Raw genomic sequence first — 16,626 nt, forward strand, 5'->3', positions numbered from 1 at the left:
TACTGAAGTGCGCAGGCGCTGGGCCTCTGACCTTTCCTGGCACCTGCACACTGCAGTACTTTGCTCTGCCCTCAACAGGGCAGAGAAGTACGCCAGCGAAGGAGCGCAATGCCAGGGAGCAATGAAGCAAGCAGGAGGATGGCGTCGCAAGAAGATGGGAGGCGCCGGCCCGGACCCGAGACACCCATCAGACTGGACCACACTGGACAATTCTGCAGCATTTCTGCAACATGGGCACATACCCTAAAGGGGATGGTCCTTAAAGTAGTCCCCAAACTTTGTTTCTTTTCAAAGATTTATCATTCCAGAAAATCATAAGGACAGAAAAAAAAAAAAAAAAAACAACACACTACATGAAAGCTGCTCTGGCACCCATCGTTGCCTCGTCTGTGGTCGGGTGATTGTCTACAGGCTGCAGCACCGACGTCACGTCGACAGCACTGCAACCAATCACTAGGCTCATGACATCTACTTGGGCAGAGCCACTGAGTTCAGCGATTGGCTGCAGTGCAGTCAACGTGATGGCAGCATTGAAACCAGAAGTAATTAACCTTTAACTAATCCTTCCTTCCTGTGCAGTTATACAAATGGCACCATGTTTTCCATTTGAGTGGATAATATACCTTACGGCAAAGACATTCCAGAATATAAAAAAAAAAAATTTGCGTTAAGCATCATCTATAAGAAAAAAAAAAAAACAAAAACAAAACACACCTTAAAATCAGTAAAAACTATTGCCATAACTTACCGAGGCGTGTTCGGTGGCGTGGTGATCCTCCAGGTCACTTCTGTGGACGGGCTCTTTGCACAGATCACATACGCAGATATTGCGCCTGCAGTGAACCTCATGCATGGTGAAGTTAACGGTAGGAATGTCACGTTTACTAGGTGGAGAAAGAACGAGTCACAGATGAAGATTTGTCTGGTAACTTTGTAAAGCAATTTCCTTACATTTTACCACTTTATAACTCTAAATTGCAGTCCTTTTCCCCATTATGATTTATCTTTATTATTACTGTATCTCCCTACAGTAGCACCAAAATGCTGAACTCTGTAGTGCTCATCAATAACTCCGGAGGAAACAGACTTTTCTAACAGGGAGCACTAAGGGGATGAGCAGAGGTTTTGGGGTTTTTTGCACAATTTTCTGCCAGAAATTTAGAAAAACCTCTAAGTTTTTGATATGTATTTTGATAGTTTCTGCTCAAAATTACCCTAAACAAAAAAACCTCTGTGTGCACAAATCCCAATGGGTATATCAGGTTTTTTTTTTTTTATTAAAGGGGTTGCCCACCCTCGGAGAAATCTTCGGCAAATGCTGTGAAGCAAACACCATATGGATTTGACTACGCTTGCCAGTTCGAGCAGTCGTCACTTGACCACAAGTATAGAAATCACACAGCTGTGGACAGGTGATGATCGTTGGAAACAGAAGACAGATCTAAATAAAGTGTGTTGAAGATGTCACAAAGTGTGGCCAATCCCTTTAAAAAGTACCTGTAAGCTTGAGTACATTTTTTCTAAAAGCTGTTATGTGTACATGAGAAATAACACTATTTTCATTTTATGACTTGTATCCTGCATTTTTCAACAGCTCCCCCATTCCCCAGTAAGCTCCATCTCCAATTTTTAGTTCTCGCTGAGCTGGTGGGACGGGACTTGCTGCTTTCTGTCTCCCATACACAGTAATACCTGATCTTCTTTACCTGTTTGGAACAAGTTCAGAAGCAGCAACATAAATGACATTAAAGTAGTACTGATCAGTGTAGCTATGAATCCAGCTCTGGGATGAGCTAAATCACTGACTTCAGCAAGATCTGCCAGTCTCTACCTAGGCCTATTTTCTCTCTCTCCTCCTCACTCCACCCTCAATAAAGATTAATAGGCTATGTAACCTGACAGTTCTATATGCTGGCAGTCTGTCTTGCATTGACTAAGTTTTTCCAGAGTAGATGGCGAGTTGAGGACTCAGGGGAAGAAGTGGCTCATAAATGGAGAAAGAATATTTCTCGGGAACAAAGTATTACAAAGTTTCTTATATTCTTTTATACTATTGATTTATGCAAAGCTTGATGAAAAGAGTGTGACCTTTGAAGCTTTGTTGTTTTTTTTTTTCACTTTGCAATTTTTACACTTGTCACTAAGCCGAATACTGACACATACTTTTTTTTTTCTTTTTTCTTTCAAAGGGCCACATGAAGATAGGTAGCAATACACCAGCTCTGACTCATTGTCGTTTGCATGAGAGTCTTGCGGGCACGCCTTGGTCTGACCAAAAGCCATTACAGGGAGGGGAGGAGAATAGCTGAGGCCATTATTTATTGGGAATGGTGGATTCTCCTTTATCTGCTGTGTATAGTGCCTGTGCTGCTCCTTTCATTGTAATCCTGCCTATAGTAAGAATGCAGAACCATCATCTGTTCAGAATCGGAAGTGAAAATTGCAAGATTTCTGATTTATTTTGAATCTAGGGCCAAGGACATGGGAAATTGAAAGAAAAAAAAAAAAAAATCTGCCAGGAAATTCTGATTTAAGTTGTTGCATCTACCTATGCTTGAACTCCCAAAGTTCTGCCTATATATGATCTGTGCATGTGTCATTGTTATAGTCCAATACATAAAGAAAAGCTGTAATGCCAGACAAACATGGGGCAGATACTGGAAAAGCAGAGTGTTTTCTGCCATCGCAGAAGCCTTGTAAAGATCTGTCTTTGTCTTCCATCACTTTACTGGTCCTGTGAGCTTTCCTAAGCCGGAGCTGCACAAGAGTCTCAAGATGACTAGCGGAGAAGGATCACCAACACCTCTCTCATAAAGCGGTCCACAATACTGCTCAGGCAATCAGCCGTTTATTGTGCCGAGGACAGATCAGGAGCTTACACAGGGACAGATGGCTTCTTCCAGTCACCTCCTATGCTCCCAGTTGGGGAAGATGAAGCGTGGCCAGCAATAACATAACTTATCTCTGTATGGAAAGGTTGTAGGCAGATTCTGCAGTGGATTTTTATGCAAATGTTATCTTTCACAAGGCATGTTTTCCCCAATCACACCAGTAGATTGCTAGCACGTCTGGGTCCCCGTGCAGAGATGTAACTACAGATGTCCAAGGCCGTGGCCTTCTGGTGACAGCAGCACCAAGTTTTAGCTAATCAATGAGGAAAGGGAGGTACAGGTGTCAGACCACCACCAATGTGATATGCGTGGGATGAGTCAACTTTATCTCAACCTCAGGCAAGCGCTTTAAATTGAGAGAACTCAACAGGTCTAGTTTTCTATTACAGGATCCGCACAAATCTCTTATCTATTCCAGCTATTTTAAAGTAAAAAGACTTAGTATTGACAAACGAAGCCAGACACATACAAGCAGAGATGCGCAAACTGATTTGCATCACCCTAGTCCAGCGGCCATGCTGATAAATATGTGATAGCTGGATCAATCAGCAGCATTGATGGCTCCTCGAGTAGATGACCTGGCACGATGTGATCGTTGCGGCATGACGCACATGTGACATCGCAACACACTGGCTAATCAAAAGAGGAGCCATGGATGCTGGCAGGTAGGAGGTGATTCATAGGGATAGTGTCCAGTGACTAAAAGATTACCGGGATGGCCGCTGGACATGGTCATATAAATCAATTTGCGCCAACTCTACTCAAGCCTTTTAGGTCACTTATTATGCAGCATTAAAGGGGTTATCCAGGACTTCTTATTTCTGAATATGGAGCTAAGAATTAACAGGCAGCCTTTTCTGCCCGGCGACGATTTCTCCCAGCTCAGAGCAGTTATTGATCTCTCCCTGCTCCACTGAAGTCACCTCAACAGAACAGCTCCTTCTCTTCAGCTTTGCTCTGCTGACTGTCTGTTTCTGCTGATGTTATGCTGACTGACAGCTGGATCCCCACTGCCTAACTTCAGGGAGTCAGCTGTCAATCAGCATGATGCCTGCAGGGACGCCCAGAATACATAGAGCTGCTCTGTTGAACAGGTAAGTAAGTTAGCAACTACCTGTTTTGATACAGGAAAGATATTTATCTTTGTCCCGTGTTTTATTCTTCCAACTACCTGTTTGTAATTTTTGCCAATGGGGCTTAAAACTAATAGAAGTCCTTGATCCCCCCTTTAAATCCTATTGCTGAGACTGATTGCTTGTTGTGGGAAATCTACTAGCAGGAACCGCCATAACACATTACTCACCAGTTTCCACACAGCCGCGTCTCCTGCTCTGCACTGGAAGCCATGGTCAGCGTCTCTAAAGAAAACAGCACAGTCACTATCACTTTCACTTCTCAGTAATGAGACAGGGAGAAAGAAGCCTTCTGAGGCCCTCCCTCCTGCATCCGAGCCTGCCAGAGACCAGACGTGTGGAGGCAACCGGGCACTTATAATCAGATGTGAAAAATCCGTAATCGAGAAAATGGTTCTCAAGGGCATGGAAAGTTAAGGAAGCGTTGAAATCTATCGGTCGTACTGTATGTAATTTCATATGGAAGTTTGCAAAAAAATTAAGTTGTGTACCACCACATACCAGTGATATTTTGACACTCAAGGGGAGAACATGGCACCATTCAGGGGAACATGGTGACCCTATGGTGTTATGCAACCGGTTTCGTTAAAGGGAATCTGTCACCCCCAGGGACATATATGATCTATTAATATGGGCATACAGATATTAGAAATGTTACACTAGTCCTACCCGTCTGTCTCATAGTAATGGTCTTATTGTTGAGAAATGTTATATTCTGTCTTTATGCTAATGATTTCTTACAAGCTTCGGGGCGTGCGGTTCCAGGAAGAGAGCTCCTCCTCCAGTCCTCATTACAATACTACCCCCTCCCATGCATGTCAGTTACGGCCCCGGAATCCCACACATTTGCCCTGCATGCCCTCAAATCCATACCTCATCCTCCTTTCTATGGGCGTTGCATTCAGGAATCTTCTGCGCAGGCGACTTCCGCTCCAGTGACCTCCGGCGTGCGTATCAATAAGCTGCTCTCCCCACTTCCTCCCTGCATAGTCATCACTATGTACACAATGTTCCTAGCAATAACAGGGAGGAAGTGGGGAGAGCACATTACTAGCGCGCACGACGGAGGTCACAGTGACTCACCGGCGCATGGGCAGAAGATCCCAGGATGCAGTGGCCATAGAAAGGAGAAAGAGGCATGGGTTTTAGAGGGAGTGCAGACCGCAGGCGCAGGATTCTGGGGCCAGAACTGACACGCCTGGGAGGGGGTGGTATTACAATGAAGACAGGAGGCAGGGATTTCTTCTAGGCACTGCACGCCCCGGAGCCTTTAAGAAATCATTAATATAAGGACAGAATATAACATTTCTTAAAAACAAGACATTAATATGAGGCAGACAGGCAGGATTAGTGTAACACTTCTATTACCTGTATGCCCATATTAATAGGTCATATATGTCCCTGGGGGTGACAGATTCCCTTTAATCCTTTCAAGGGATTAACCCAGTACAGCCTATATCTCGCTGGAAACATCCCATAGTCACCGCGATAGTACACCAGTGTGACCAATGTCCGCTTCATACAAGGGATGCATCTAACCCTCATTTTTACTAACAGTGAGGGTCCCAGCAGTGGGCTATTCAGAGATCAGAAAGCACTCGTGCTGTAGATAATCGATAAACGCACGAGCCGCTGCGGATTCTCTGCGGAAATATCTCCAGTAGCAAAATCGTCACCAAACCGTCTACGTGAACATTTGGAGGAGGCTTTTTCTTTTTCTGAAGCAGTTTTTAAAGGCTTTGGGAGATTTTTTTCTCATGAAACATTCTCTACAGCCTTTGGATTGGATGGTGCCTAGCGTGGCAAGGTTTCATGATCTTCTTCAAAGAGGTGACATGTGCTTTAGGAAAGGATGCCCAACATGAAGCCCCTTAGGCTGCGACCAAGGAGTTTATGGGGCCGCATCAATGGGTTAATCAGCAGTGAAAGGGTTAATTTATACTGCTGATGTAGTTTTACGTAAAACTACACCATTAACACTGCCAAAAATCCACAGCGTACACACTACGTGGGGGCAGCCCGCCGCACCGGTACGCACTACGTGGGGGCAGCCCGCCGCACCGGTACGCACTACGTGGGGGCAGCCCGCCGCACCGGTACGCACTACGTGGGGGCAGCCCGCCGCACCGGTACGCACTACGTGGGGGCAGCCCGCCGCACCGGTACGCACTACGTGGGGGCAGCCCGCCGCACCGGTACGCACTACGTGGGGGCAGCCCGGGAACTACGGTCTCCGATCACTGCACCGCGCTAGCTATAGAAGGGCTGACCGGACCCTAAATGCTGACAGTGTATCGGTCACAAATGGAATCTGACTACCAAGACCCCAATAATCAGCGGTGCGCTCACTGTGTGGTGAGGCTTGGGGTCTTCAGCTCCCGTGCACTTCAATGTGAGGTACCAGGACCGACCACCATCATGAACACTATACATACAGAGCTGCGCACCCGGCACTGCCCCGGACACCGGCGTCCTGGGTGTCAGCCCCCAATGACCATACGGATGACCAATCCTAAGGAGAAGCCATCTGCAGACAGCTGCTGAACGACCCCTCGAAAATGACAAGTTCTGGGGGGACAGTAGGGCATCCTGGGAGACGGTCCGGGGAGGACGGCACAGCAGGCACATGTTACATCACCATGACACAGGAGAACTAGGCACAGCCGCCCGGACCTGCTGTCTGTAGCTGAGACCTGTGGTACCACAGCCGGGCGCCCCCCACAACCTCGGCCGTTACCGGGCTCTTATCAGAAGTCCTATGCTCTTACCCGTTAACTCCGGCTATGCCCCAACGGCTCAACAACACAGCTCCAACAACTACTACTGAAGCCGCCGCCGTGACGTCAGAGGTCATGTGACTGGTCACATGGGTGGGAGGAGTTTTGAAGTTTTGTTAGCTAAGTGCGTGTCCTAATCTGCGCTCTCCTCCTACCTGTGGGGAGGCCCCGCCCCCTGACCTCTGCCAGCAGCTGCTACACATTGTGTATGGAGGACACAACACTCTGCAAAATAACTGGGAAAAAATATACCTGGCTTACCCTACCTTAACCCCTTAACCCCCAAGGGTGGTTTGCATGTTAATGACCAGGCCAATTTTTACAATTCTGACCACTGTCCCTTTATGAGGTCATAACTCTGGAACGCTTCCATGGATCCCGGTGATTCTGACAATTGCTTTCTCGTGACATATTGTACTTCATGATAGTGGTAAAATTTCATTCATATGACTTGCGTTTATTTGTGAAAAAATGGAAATTTGGCGAAAATTTTGAAAATTTCGCAATTTTCCAACTTTGAATTTTTATGCCCTTAAATCACAGAGATAAGGCACACAAAAAACTTAATAAGTAACATTTCCCACACGTTTACTTTACATCATCACAATTTTGGAACCAAAAATTTTTTTTGTTAGGAAGTTATAAGGGTTAAAAGTTGACCAGCGATTTCTCATGTTTACAACACCATTTTATTTTTAGGGACCACATCACATTTGAAGCCACTTTGCGGGGTCTATATGATAGAAATACCCAAAAGTGACACCATTCTAAAAACTGCACCCCTCAAGGTGCTCAAAACCACATTCAAGAAGTTTATTAACCCTTCAGGTGCTTCACATGAATTTTTTGAATATTTAAAAAAAATTAACATTTAACTTTTTTTCACAAAAACAAATTTCAGGTTCAATTTTTTTTATTTTACCAAGGGTAACAGGAGAAATTGGACTGCAAAAGTTATTGTGCAATTTGTCCTGAGTACGCTGATACCTGATATGTGGGGGGGGAACCACTGTTTCGGCGCATGGCAGAGCTCAGAATGGAAGGAGCGTCGTTGACTTTTTCAATGCAAAATTGGCTGGAATTCTGATCGGACGCCATGTCACGTTTGGAGAGCCCCTGATGTGCCTAAACAGTGGAAACCCCCCACAAGTGACCCCATTTTGGAAACTAGACCCCCCAAGGAACTTATCTAGATATGTGGTGAGAACTTTGAACCCCCAAGGGCTTCACAGAAGTTTATAACGTACAGCCGTACAATTAAAAAATCATATTTTTTTCCACAAAAATGATCTTTTCACCCCCAATTTTTATTTACCCAATGGTAACAGGACCCTAAAAGTTATTGTGCAATTTGTCCTGAGTACGCTGATACCCATATGTGGGGGTAAACCGCTATTTGGGGGCATGGTAGAGCTTGGAAGGGAAGCAGCGCCATTTGACTTTTTTGGCTGGAATTGAGATCGGACACCATGTCGCATTTGGAAAGCCCCTGATGTACCTAAACAGTGGAATCCCCCAACAAGTGACCCCATTTTGGAAACTAGACCCCCTAAGGAACTTATGTAGATGTGTGGTGAGCACTTTGAACTCCCCCAGTGCTTCACAGAAGTTTATAACGCCCGGGCGTGAAAATAAAAAAATTGTATTTTTTCCACAAGCATGATCATTTAGTCCCCATTTTTTTTATTTTCCCAAGGGTACCAGGAGAAAATGGACCCCAAAAGTTGCTGTCCAATTTGTCCTGAGTACCCTGATTGCCCATATGTGGGAGAAAACTACTGTATGGGCCCACGTCAGGGCTCGGAAGGGAAGTAGTGACATTTTGGAATTCAGACTTTGATGGAATGCTCTGCGGGTGTCATGTTGCCTTTGGAGAGCCCCTGATGTACCTAAACAGTGGAAAACCCCCACAAATGACACCATTTTGGAAACTAGACCCCCTAAGGAAATTATCTAGATGTGTGGTGAGCACTTTGAACCCCCAAGGGCTTCACAGAAGTTTATAACGCCTGGGCGTAAAAATAAAAAAATTCATATTTTTTTCCCACAAAAATGATATTTTTGCCCCCAATTTTTTATTTTCCTAAGGGCAACAGGAGAAATAGGACCCCAAAAGTTGTTTTGCAATTTGTCCTGAGTAGGCTGATACCCCATATGTGCGGGTAAAACACTGTTTGGGCGCATGGCAGAGCTTGGAAGGGAAGGAGCACCATTTGACTTTTTCAGCGCAGAATTGGCTGTTATTGAGCTCAGACGCCATGTTGCGTTTGGAGAGCCCCTGATGTGCCCAAACAGTGGAAACCCCCCAATTCTAACTCCAACCCTAACCCCAACACACCCCTAACCCTAGCTCAGCCCTAACCCTAGCCCTACCCCTAGCCCTAACCCTAGTTTTTCCCTAACTAAGGTGGTGATAACGGGGGGTTTGATTTACTATTTATGGCGGTTTTTATTTTTGGCAGCTGTCACACGCTAAAAGACGCTTTTAATTGTAAAAATAGTTTTTGCATCACCACATATTGAGAGCTATAATTTTTCTGTATTTTGACCCACTGAGTTATTTGAGGTCTTATTTTTTGCGGGACGAGTTGACATTTTTATTGGTATCATGTTCGGGCACGTGACATTTTTTGATTGCTTTTTATTTCGATTTTTGGGACGCAGAATGAACAAAAACCAGCGTTTCATGAATTTCTTTTGGGGAGTGCGTTTACACCGTTCCACGTGCGGTAAAATTGATAAAGCGGTTTTATTCTTCGGGTCAGTACGGTTACAGCGATACCTCATTTATGTCATTTTTTATGTTTTGGCGCTTTTATGCAATAAAAACAATTTTATATGAAAAATAAATATTTTTGCATCGCTTTATTCTGTGAGCTGTAACTTTTTTATTTTTTCTCTGATGATGCTGTGTGATGGCTCGTTTTTTGCGGGACAAGATGATATTTTCAGCGGTACCATGGATATTTATATGCGTCTTTTTGATCGCGCGTTATTGCACTTTTTGTTCGGCGGTATGATAATAAATCATTATTTTTTGCTTCGTTTTTTATTTTTATTTTTTAAGGGGTTCACTAAAGGGGTTAACTAATGAAACAGTTTTATAGAACAGGTCGTTACGGACACGGCGATACCAAATATGTGTACTTTTATTGATTTGTTTTTTTTATTTCCAAAAAATGAATTTATTAGGGAATTTTTTTATTTTTTTATTTATTTAGCGATTTTTTTAAAATTATTTTTACACTTTTTTTAACTTTATTAGGTTGTCCCAGGGGGGACATCACTGTCCTGTGACAGATCGCTGATCTGTCACATCACAGATCACTGAGACAGATCAGCAATCTGTCACAGGCAGTGTGCAGGTTTCCTCCTTGCCTGCGCTTTGCAGGCACTGAGGAAGCCAGCTCCCTGCAGGCCCCCCGAAGGTCCCCGTCACCATATTAGATCCGGGGATCTGCAGGGAAAGAGCCCCCCGCAGCAGCGCTGCACATTGCGCTGCTGTGGGGGGCTCAGGGAAGCACGGAGGGAGCCCCCTCCCTGCCGATGCTTCCCTTTAACCCCCTGTACACCGCGATCGTGTTTGATCGCGGTGTGCAAGGGGTTAACGTGTCGGGGGCGGTCCGTGACCGCCCCTGACACATAGTGCCGGGTGTCAGCTGTGATAATCAGCTGACACCCGGCCGCGATCAGCGGCACTCACCACGTTGGCGCCGCTGATCGCGCTAGATGTACTATCCCGTCCATGGGCATAGGGGTCCGGGTCCCATGGACGGGATAGTACGTCTGATGTCAGAAAGGGGTTAATGTGTGGGGGGATTTAGAGTGGGCATGGGGGGTGTTATTTAATGTGTGTGAGGATTTAGAGTGGGGATGGGGGGTTAGTTAATGTGTGGGGGGATTTAGAGTGGGGATGGGGGTGTTATTTAATGTGTGTCGGGATTTAGAGTGGGGATGGGGGTGTTATTTACTGTGTGGGGGGATTTAGAGTGGAGATGGGGGGGTGTTATTTAATGTGTGGGGGGATTTAGAGTGGGGATGGGGGAACATAATGTGGGGGGGATTTAGAGTGGGGATGGGGGGCTATTTACTGTGGGGGGATTTAGAGTGGGGATGGGGGTTATTTACTGTGTGGGGGGATTTAGAGTGGGGATGGGGGTTATTTAATGTGTGGGGGATTTAGAGTGGGGATGGGGGTTATTTACTGTGTGGGGGTATTTATAGTGGGGATGGGGGTTATTTAATGTGTGGGAGGATTTAGAGTGGGGATGGGGGAACATAATGTGTGGGGGGATTTAGAGTTGGGATGAGGGTGTTATTTAATGTGTGGGGGACTTAGATAGGGGTGGGGGAGCATAATATGTGGGGGGAATTAGAATGGGGATGGGGGAACTTAATGTGTGGGGAGATTTAGAGTGTGGATGGTGGGTTGTTATGAATGAGTCACCGTAGGAGGCAAAAACAGAAATACTAGCTAAGTCCAGAAAATCAGAGAAGTTGGCAGCTATCGGATTGCAGACCCCTGAACCTATCAACAACAACTAGCAGTAGCCGTGGGGGGTTCCTACGGTGCCCTAGACCCCTCGATCACAGCCGGAGAACTAAATAGCCTAAAGACAGAAAGGGAAATCTAAACTGCCCCAGAGCAGACCCCAAAGCAATAGGCATCCCACAACATATAATGACGGTGAAGCAAGATGAAAAAACACTCACACAGATAGAAAGATAGGCTGAGCAAATGATGGGGCCCAAGCTAACTAAATAGGACAGGATAGAAAAGCTGCTGTCTGCAATCCGCCAAAACCCTATCAAAACAAGAGCAAACAGACTGATAGGGAAAAAAGCCCTGAAGACGCTAGGCTTCAAAAAGACTATATCAGTACTCAGGTATTTTCTGAAGACAGAGCAAAAAGGAATTCAGCTCACCCCAGCAGGGGATGGCAGAAATCCAGAAAAACAAAGCAAAACCAAACCAAAACACAAATGCAAAAAGCAGAGCAGAAAACTTAGCTTTTGAGGAGCAGGAATCAGACTGGTCTCCTAGAATCCCTCTGAGAAATCACCAGCAAGGCAGAAGGGCGTCGGCTGCCTTATATCCAGTCAGCAATTCTAGTCACCCAGTCATCATCATCCTGCTCAGGTGCTTGGTAATCAGCCTCACTACCTTCCTTCACCAGAAGAGGGAGTTCATCAGACCTCAATGGTGAAGGGGAAAATGAACTCACAACAGTACCTCCCCCTTGAGGAGAGGTCACCGAACCCTCATCCACGCCATCAGGGCGATCAGGGTGAGCCCGATGAAAGGCACGCACCAATCTTTTGGCATGAATATCAGAGGCAGAGACCCAGGAATTATCCTCCTGACCATAACCCTTCCACTTAACCAAATACTGGAGTCTCCGTCTAGCCAGACGGGAATCCAGTATCTTCTCTACCTCATATTCCATGTTACCTTCAACCAATACAGGGTCCGGAGGTGCCACCCCAGGAACAACTGGTTCAACAAACCTCTTCAACAAGGACTTATGAAACACATTATGGATTTTAAATGTGACAGGAAGAGCCAAACGAAAAGAGGCCGGATTAATAATCTCCAAAATCTTGTAAGGTCCAATAAATCTAGGTTTAAACTTAGGAGAAGCCACCTTCATAGCGATATTTTTTGATGATAACCAAACCATATCACCAACCATAAACTGGGGGCCAATGGTCCTATGTCGGTTGGAAAACCGCTGGGCCTTTTCCTGGGAGAGAGATAACTTATCCACCACTTGGTCCCAGATCTGGTGCATTCTCTCCACCACAGTGTCAACACCTGGGCAGGCAGAAGGCTCCACCTGCCCTGAAGAAAATCTAGGATGAAACCCAAAGTTACAAAAAAAAGGTGACATCAAAGTGGCAAAACTAGCTCTATTATTTAAAACAAATTCGTCCAAGGGCAAAAATGAAACCCAATCATCCTGATCAGCGGAAATAAAACATCTCAAATACGACTCCAAGGTCTGGTTTGTTCTCTCCGTCTGTCCATTGGTCTGAGAGTGAAACGCAGAGGAGAAGGACAACTGAATTCCCAGCTTGGAACAGAAAGTCCTCCAAAATCTAGACACAAACTGAACTCCTCTGTCAGATACAATGTTCTCAGGAATCCCATGCAAGCGAACCACCTGTTGCAAAAACAGGGGCACCAACTCGGAGGAAGATGGCAACTTAGTGAGTGGTACAAGATGAACCATCTTAGAGAACCTATCACAAATCACCCAAATAACAGTCATTCTCTGAGAGACAGGCATAACAGAGATGAAATCCATTGAAATATGGGTCCATGGCCTCCTGGGAATCGGAAAAGGCATCAACAACCCACTAGAGCGAGAACAAGGTTTAGGCCGGGAGCAAGTCCCACAGGACTGCACAAAATTCCTGACATCACGAGACAAGGCGGGCCACCAAAAAGACCGACTCACCAGATCTCTAGTACCAAAAATACCTGGATGACCAGCCAATGCAGAGCAATGAACTTCAGACATCACTCTCTTCTTCCACTGGTCAGGAACATACAATTTTCCACTGGGACAACGCTCAGGTTTGTCCTCCTGGAACTCTTCCAGAGCACGTCTCAAATCGGGCGAGATGGCAGAATGAACTACCCCTTCGCCTAAGATGGTAGCAGGCTTGGTCACCACAGGAGAATCAGCAAAGAAGCTCCTAGAGAGAGCGTCAGCCTTGACATTCTTAGTGCCAGGAAGAAAAGAGACCACAAAATCAAAACGTGTAAAAAACAAGGCCCACCTAGCCTGTCTAGGGTTCAAGCGTTTGGCCGACTCCAGTTAAATCAAATTCTTGCTGTCAGTGAGGACCACGACTTGATGTTTAGCTCCCTCCAACCAATGTCTCCACTCCTCAAATGCCCATTTCATGGCTAACAGTTCCCGATTCCCCACATCATAGTTACGTTCAGATGGAGAGAACTTTCGGGAAAAGAAAGCACAGGGATTCATTTTAGATGTTACAGGATCCTTTTGGGACAAAATAGCTCCTGCACCAATCTCAGAAGCGTCCACCTCTACCTGGAACGGGAGTGAGACATGAGGTTGCCGCAAAACCAGGGCAGAAGTGAATCTTCGCTTCAGCTCCTGAAAGGAAGAAACAGCCTCCGGAGACCAATTCAACACATCAGCACTAGAGTTGAGCGAAACGGGTCGAACAATTTCAAAAGTCGCCGACTTTTGGCAAAGTCGGGTTTCATGAAACGAAACCCGACCCTAGGATGAGGTCGGCCACGAGGTCGGCGACTTACGCGCCAAAGTCGCGTTTCAAAAGTTTGTTTAGCGCTCTTTTTCAGCCAATCAGGATCCACGGACACTGTGGGCAACGTGATGACATAGGCAGGGGTCGCCACCATCTTTCAGAAGGGCATGCAAGTGATTGGCTTGCTTTGGTGGGCGTCACAGGGGTTATAAAAGGGCGTGCACGCCGACCGCCATCTTACTTCTGCCGATCTTAGCATAGGGAGAGGTTGCTGATTCTGTAGGGAGAGCGTTAGGCAGGGAAGAAGACAAAAAAACTGCTTCTGCTGCTAGCGATTTTGCCTGTGCAACACACCAGTCACTGTGTGTGCAGTGCAAGGGGAGGCTATATTGTGGTGGATCAGCAGTGTTGGTTGTTAGGCTGCCTTCTAAGGCTTCCTGACAGCTGCATTGCTGTTTCCCCACTGCTCTGCAAACTGCTTTTTTAAAAGCAATCCCAATTTTTTTTTTGTCCTGCTAAGGTACTGAGCGTGCATCTATTCACACCATACAGCAGTGTACGCTCCTCACACAGTACCGTGTAACGGCTGTTATCACAGCCACAGTGAAGCTATCTGTGTGTCACTGTGGAAGGATAAGTGGAGGACTTGTTCCGTTCTTACAGACCTACACTCTAGAGAGATTCCTATTCTGCCCAATTCTACAATTCACTTTTTTCACACCTGTGCCATCGAGCCTGTGACATAGCGCTCTGATATTCAGTGGGCCTCACACAATCCAAAAGTGTCCAGTGTCCACAAGTGTCTGCAGAAATTCAAAATCTCCCTTATCCTGTAGTCACTTTTTTCACACCTGCTGCATCGAGCCTGTGACATAGCGCTCTGATATTCATTGGGCCTCACACAATCCAAAAGTGTCCAGTGTCTGCAGAAATTCAAAATCTCCCTTATCCTGTAGTCACTTTTTTCACACCTGCTGCATCGAGCCTGTGACATAGCACTCTGATATTCATTGGGCCTCACACAATCCAAAAGTGTCCAGTGTCCACAAGTGTCTGCAGAAATTCAAAATCTCCCTTATCCTGTATTCACTTTTTTCACACCTGTGCCATCGAGCCTGTGACATAGCGCTGTGATATTCAGTGGGCCTCACACAATCCAAGTGTCCAGTGTCCACAAGTGTCTGCAGAAATTTAAAATCTCCCTTATCCTGTAGTCACTTTTTTCAGACCTGTGCCATCGAGCCTGTGACATAGCGCTGTGATATTCAGTGGGCCTCACACAATCCAAGTGTCCAGTGTCCACAAGTGTCTGCAGAAATTCAAAATCTCCCAGAAATTCAAAATCTCCCTTATCCTGTAGTCACTTTTTTCACACCTGTGCCATCGAGCCTGTGACATAGCGCTGTGATATTCAGTGGGCCTCACACAATCCAAGTGTCCAGTGTCCACAAGTGTCTGCAGAAATTCAAAATCTCCCTTATCCTGTAGTCACTTTTTTCACACCTGTGCCATCGAGCCTGTGACATAGCGCTGTGATATTCAGTGGGCCTCACACAATCCAAGTGTCCAGTGTCCACAAGTGTCTGCAGAAATTCAAAATCTCCCAGAAATTCAAAATCTCCCTTATCCTGTAGTCACTTTTTTCACACCTGTGCCATCGAGCCTGTGACATAGCGCTGTGATATTCAGTGGGCCTCACACAATCCAAGTGTCCAGTGTCCACAAGTGTCTGCAGAAATTCAAAATCTCCCTTATCCTGTAGTCACTTTTTTCACACCTGTGCCATCGAGCCTGTGACATAGCGCTGTGATATTCAGTGGGCCTCACACAATCCAAGTGTCCAGTGTCCACAAGTGTCTGCAGAAATTCAAAATCTCCCTTATCCTGTAGTCACTTTTTTCACACCTGTGCCATCGAGCCTGTGACATAGAGCTGTGATATTCAGTGGGCCTCACACAATCCAAGTGTCCAGTGTCCACAAGTGTCTGCAGAAATTCAAAATCTCCCTTATCCTGTAGTCACTTTTTTCACACCTGTGCCATCGAGCCTGTGACATAGCGCTGTGATATTCAGTGGGCCTCACACAATCCAAGTGTCCAGTGTCCACAAGTGTCTGCAGAAATTCAAAATCTCCCAGGAATTCAAAATCTCCCTTATTCTGTAGTCACTTTTTTCACACCTGTGCCATCGAGCCTGTGACATAGCACTGTGATATTCAGTGGGCCTCACACAATCCAAGTGTCCAGTGTCCACAAGTGTCTGCAGAAATTCAAAATCTCCCTTATCCTGTAGTCACTTTTTTCACACCTGTGCCATCGAGCCTGTGACATAGCGCTGTGATATTCAGTGGGCCTCACACAATCCAAGTGTCCAGTGTCCACAAGTGTCTGCAGAAATTCAAAATCTCCCAGAAATTCAAAATCTCCCTTATCCTGTAGTCACTTTTTTCACACCTGTGCCATCGAGCCTGTGACATAGCGCTGTGATATTCAGTGGGCCTCACACAATCCAAGTGTCCAGTGTCCACAAGTGTCTGCAGAAATTTAAAATCTCCCTTATCCTGTAGTCACTTTTTTCAGA

The 16,626-nt window shown here is 45.8% G+C and overlaps 1 protein-coding gene across 3 annotated transcripts in view; it reads right to left on the bottom strand.

Annotated features, from left to right (window-relative positions):
* TRAFD1 (TRAF-type zinc finger domain containing 1) overlaps positions 1 to 6,948 on the bottom strand; it is a 51,045-nt gene extending 44,097 nt beyond the window's left edge. For 2 of the 3 annotated variants that reach the window (XM_073563359.1, XM_073563218.1), the window contains exons 1-3: positions 6,793 to 6,948; positions 4,195 to 4,249; positions 749 to 884 (exon numbers count right to left, since the gene is read on the bottom strand). In XM_073563359.1, the coding sequence (XP_073419460.1) occupies positions 749 to 884; positions 4,195 to 4,238 (180 nt within the window). In that variant the 5' untranslated portion in view covers positions 4,239 to 4,249; positions 6,793 to 6,948. Of the gene's footprint in view, positions 1 to 748; positions 885 to 4,194; positions 4,250 to 6,697; positions 6,750 to 6,792 lie in introns of those variants that run through there. The other variant, XM_073563296.1, reaches the window with a different exon arrangement.
* Positions 6,949 to 16,626: the final 9,678 nt, after the last annotated feature.

The sequence above is a fragment of the Dendrobates tinctorius genome, unplaced genomic scaffold, assembly GCF_039654945.1.
Source record: "Dendrobates tinctorius isolate UK_male_01 unplaced genomic scaffold, ASM3965494v1 ptg000003l, whole genome shotgun sequence".
Classification (NCBI taxonomy): domain Eukaryota; kingdom Metazoa; phylum Chordata; class Amphibia; order Anura; family Dendrobatidae; genus Dendrobates; species Dendrobates tinctorius.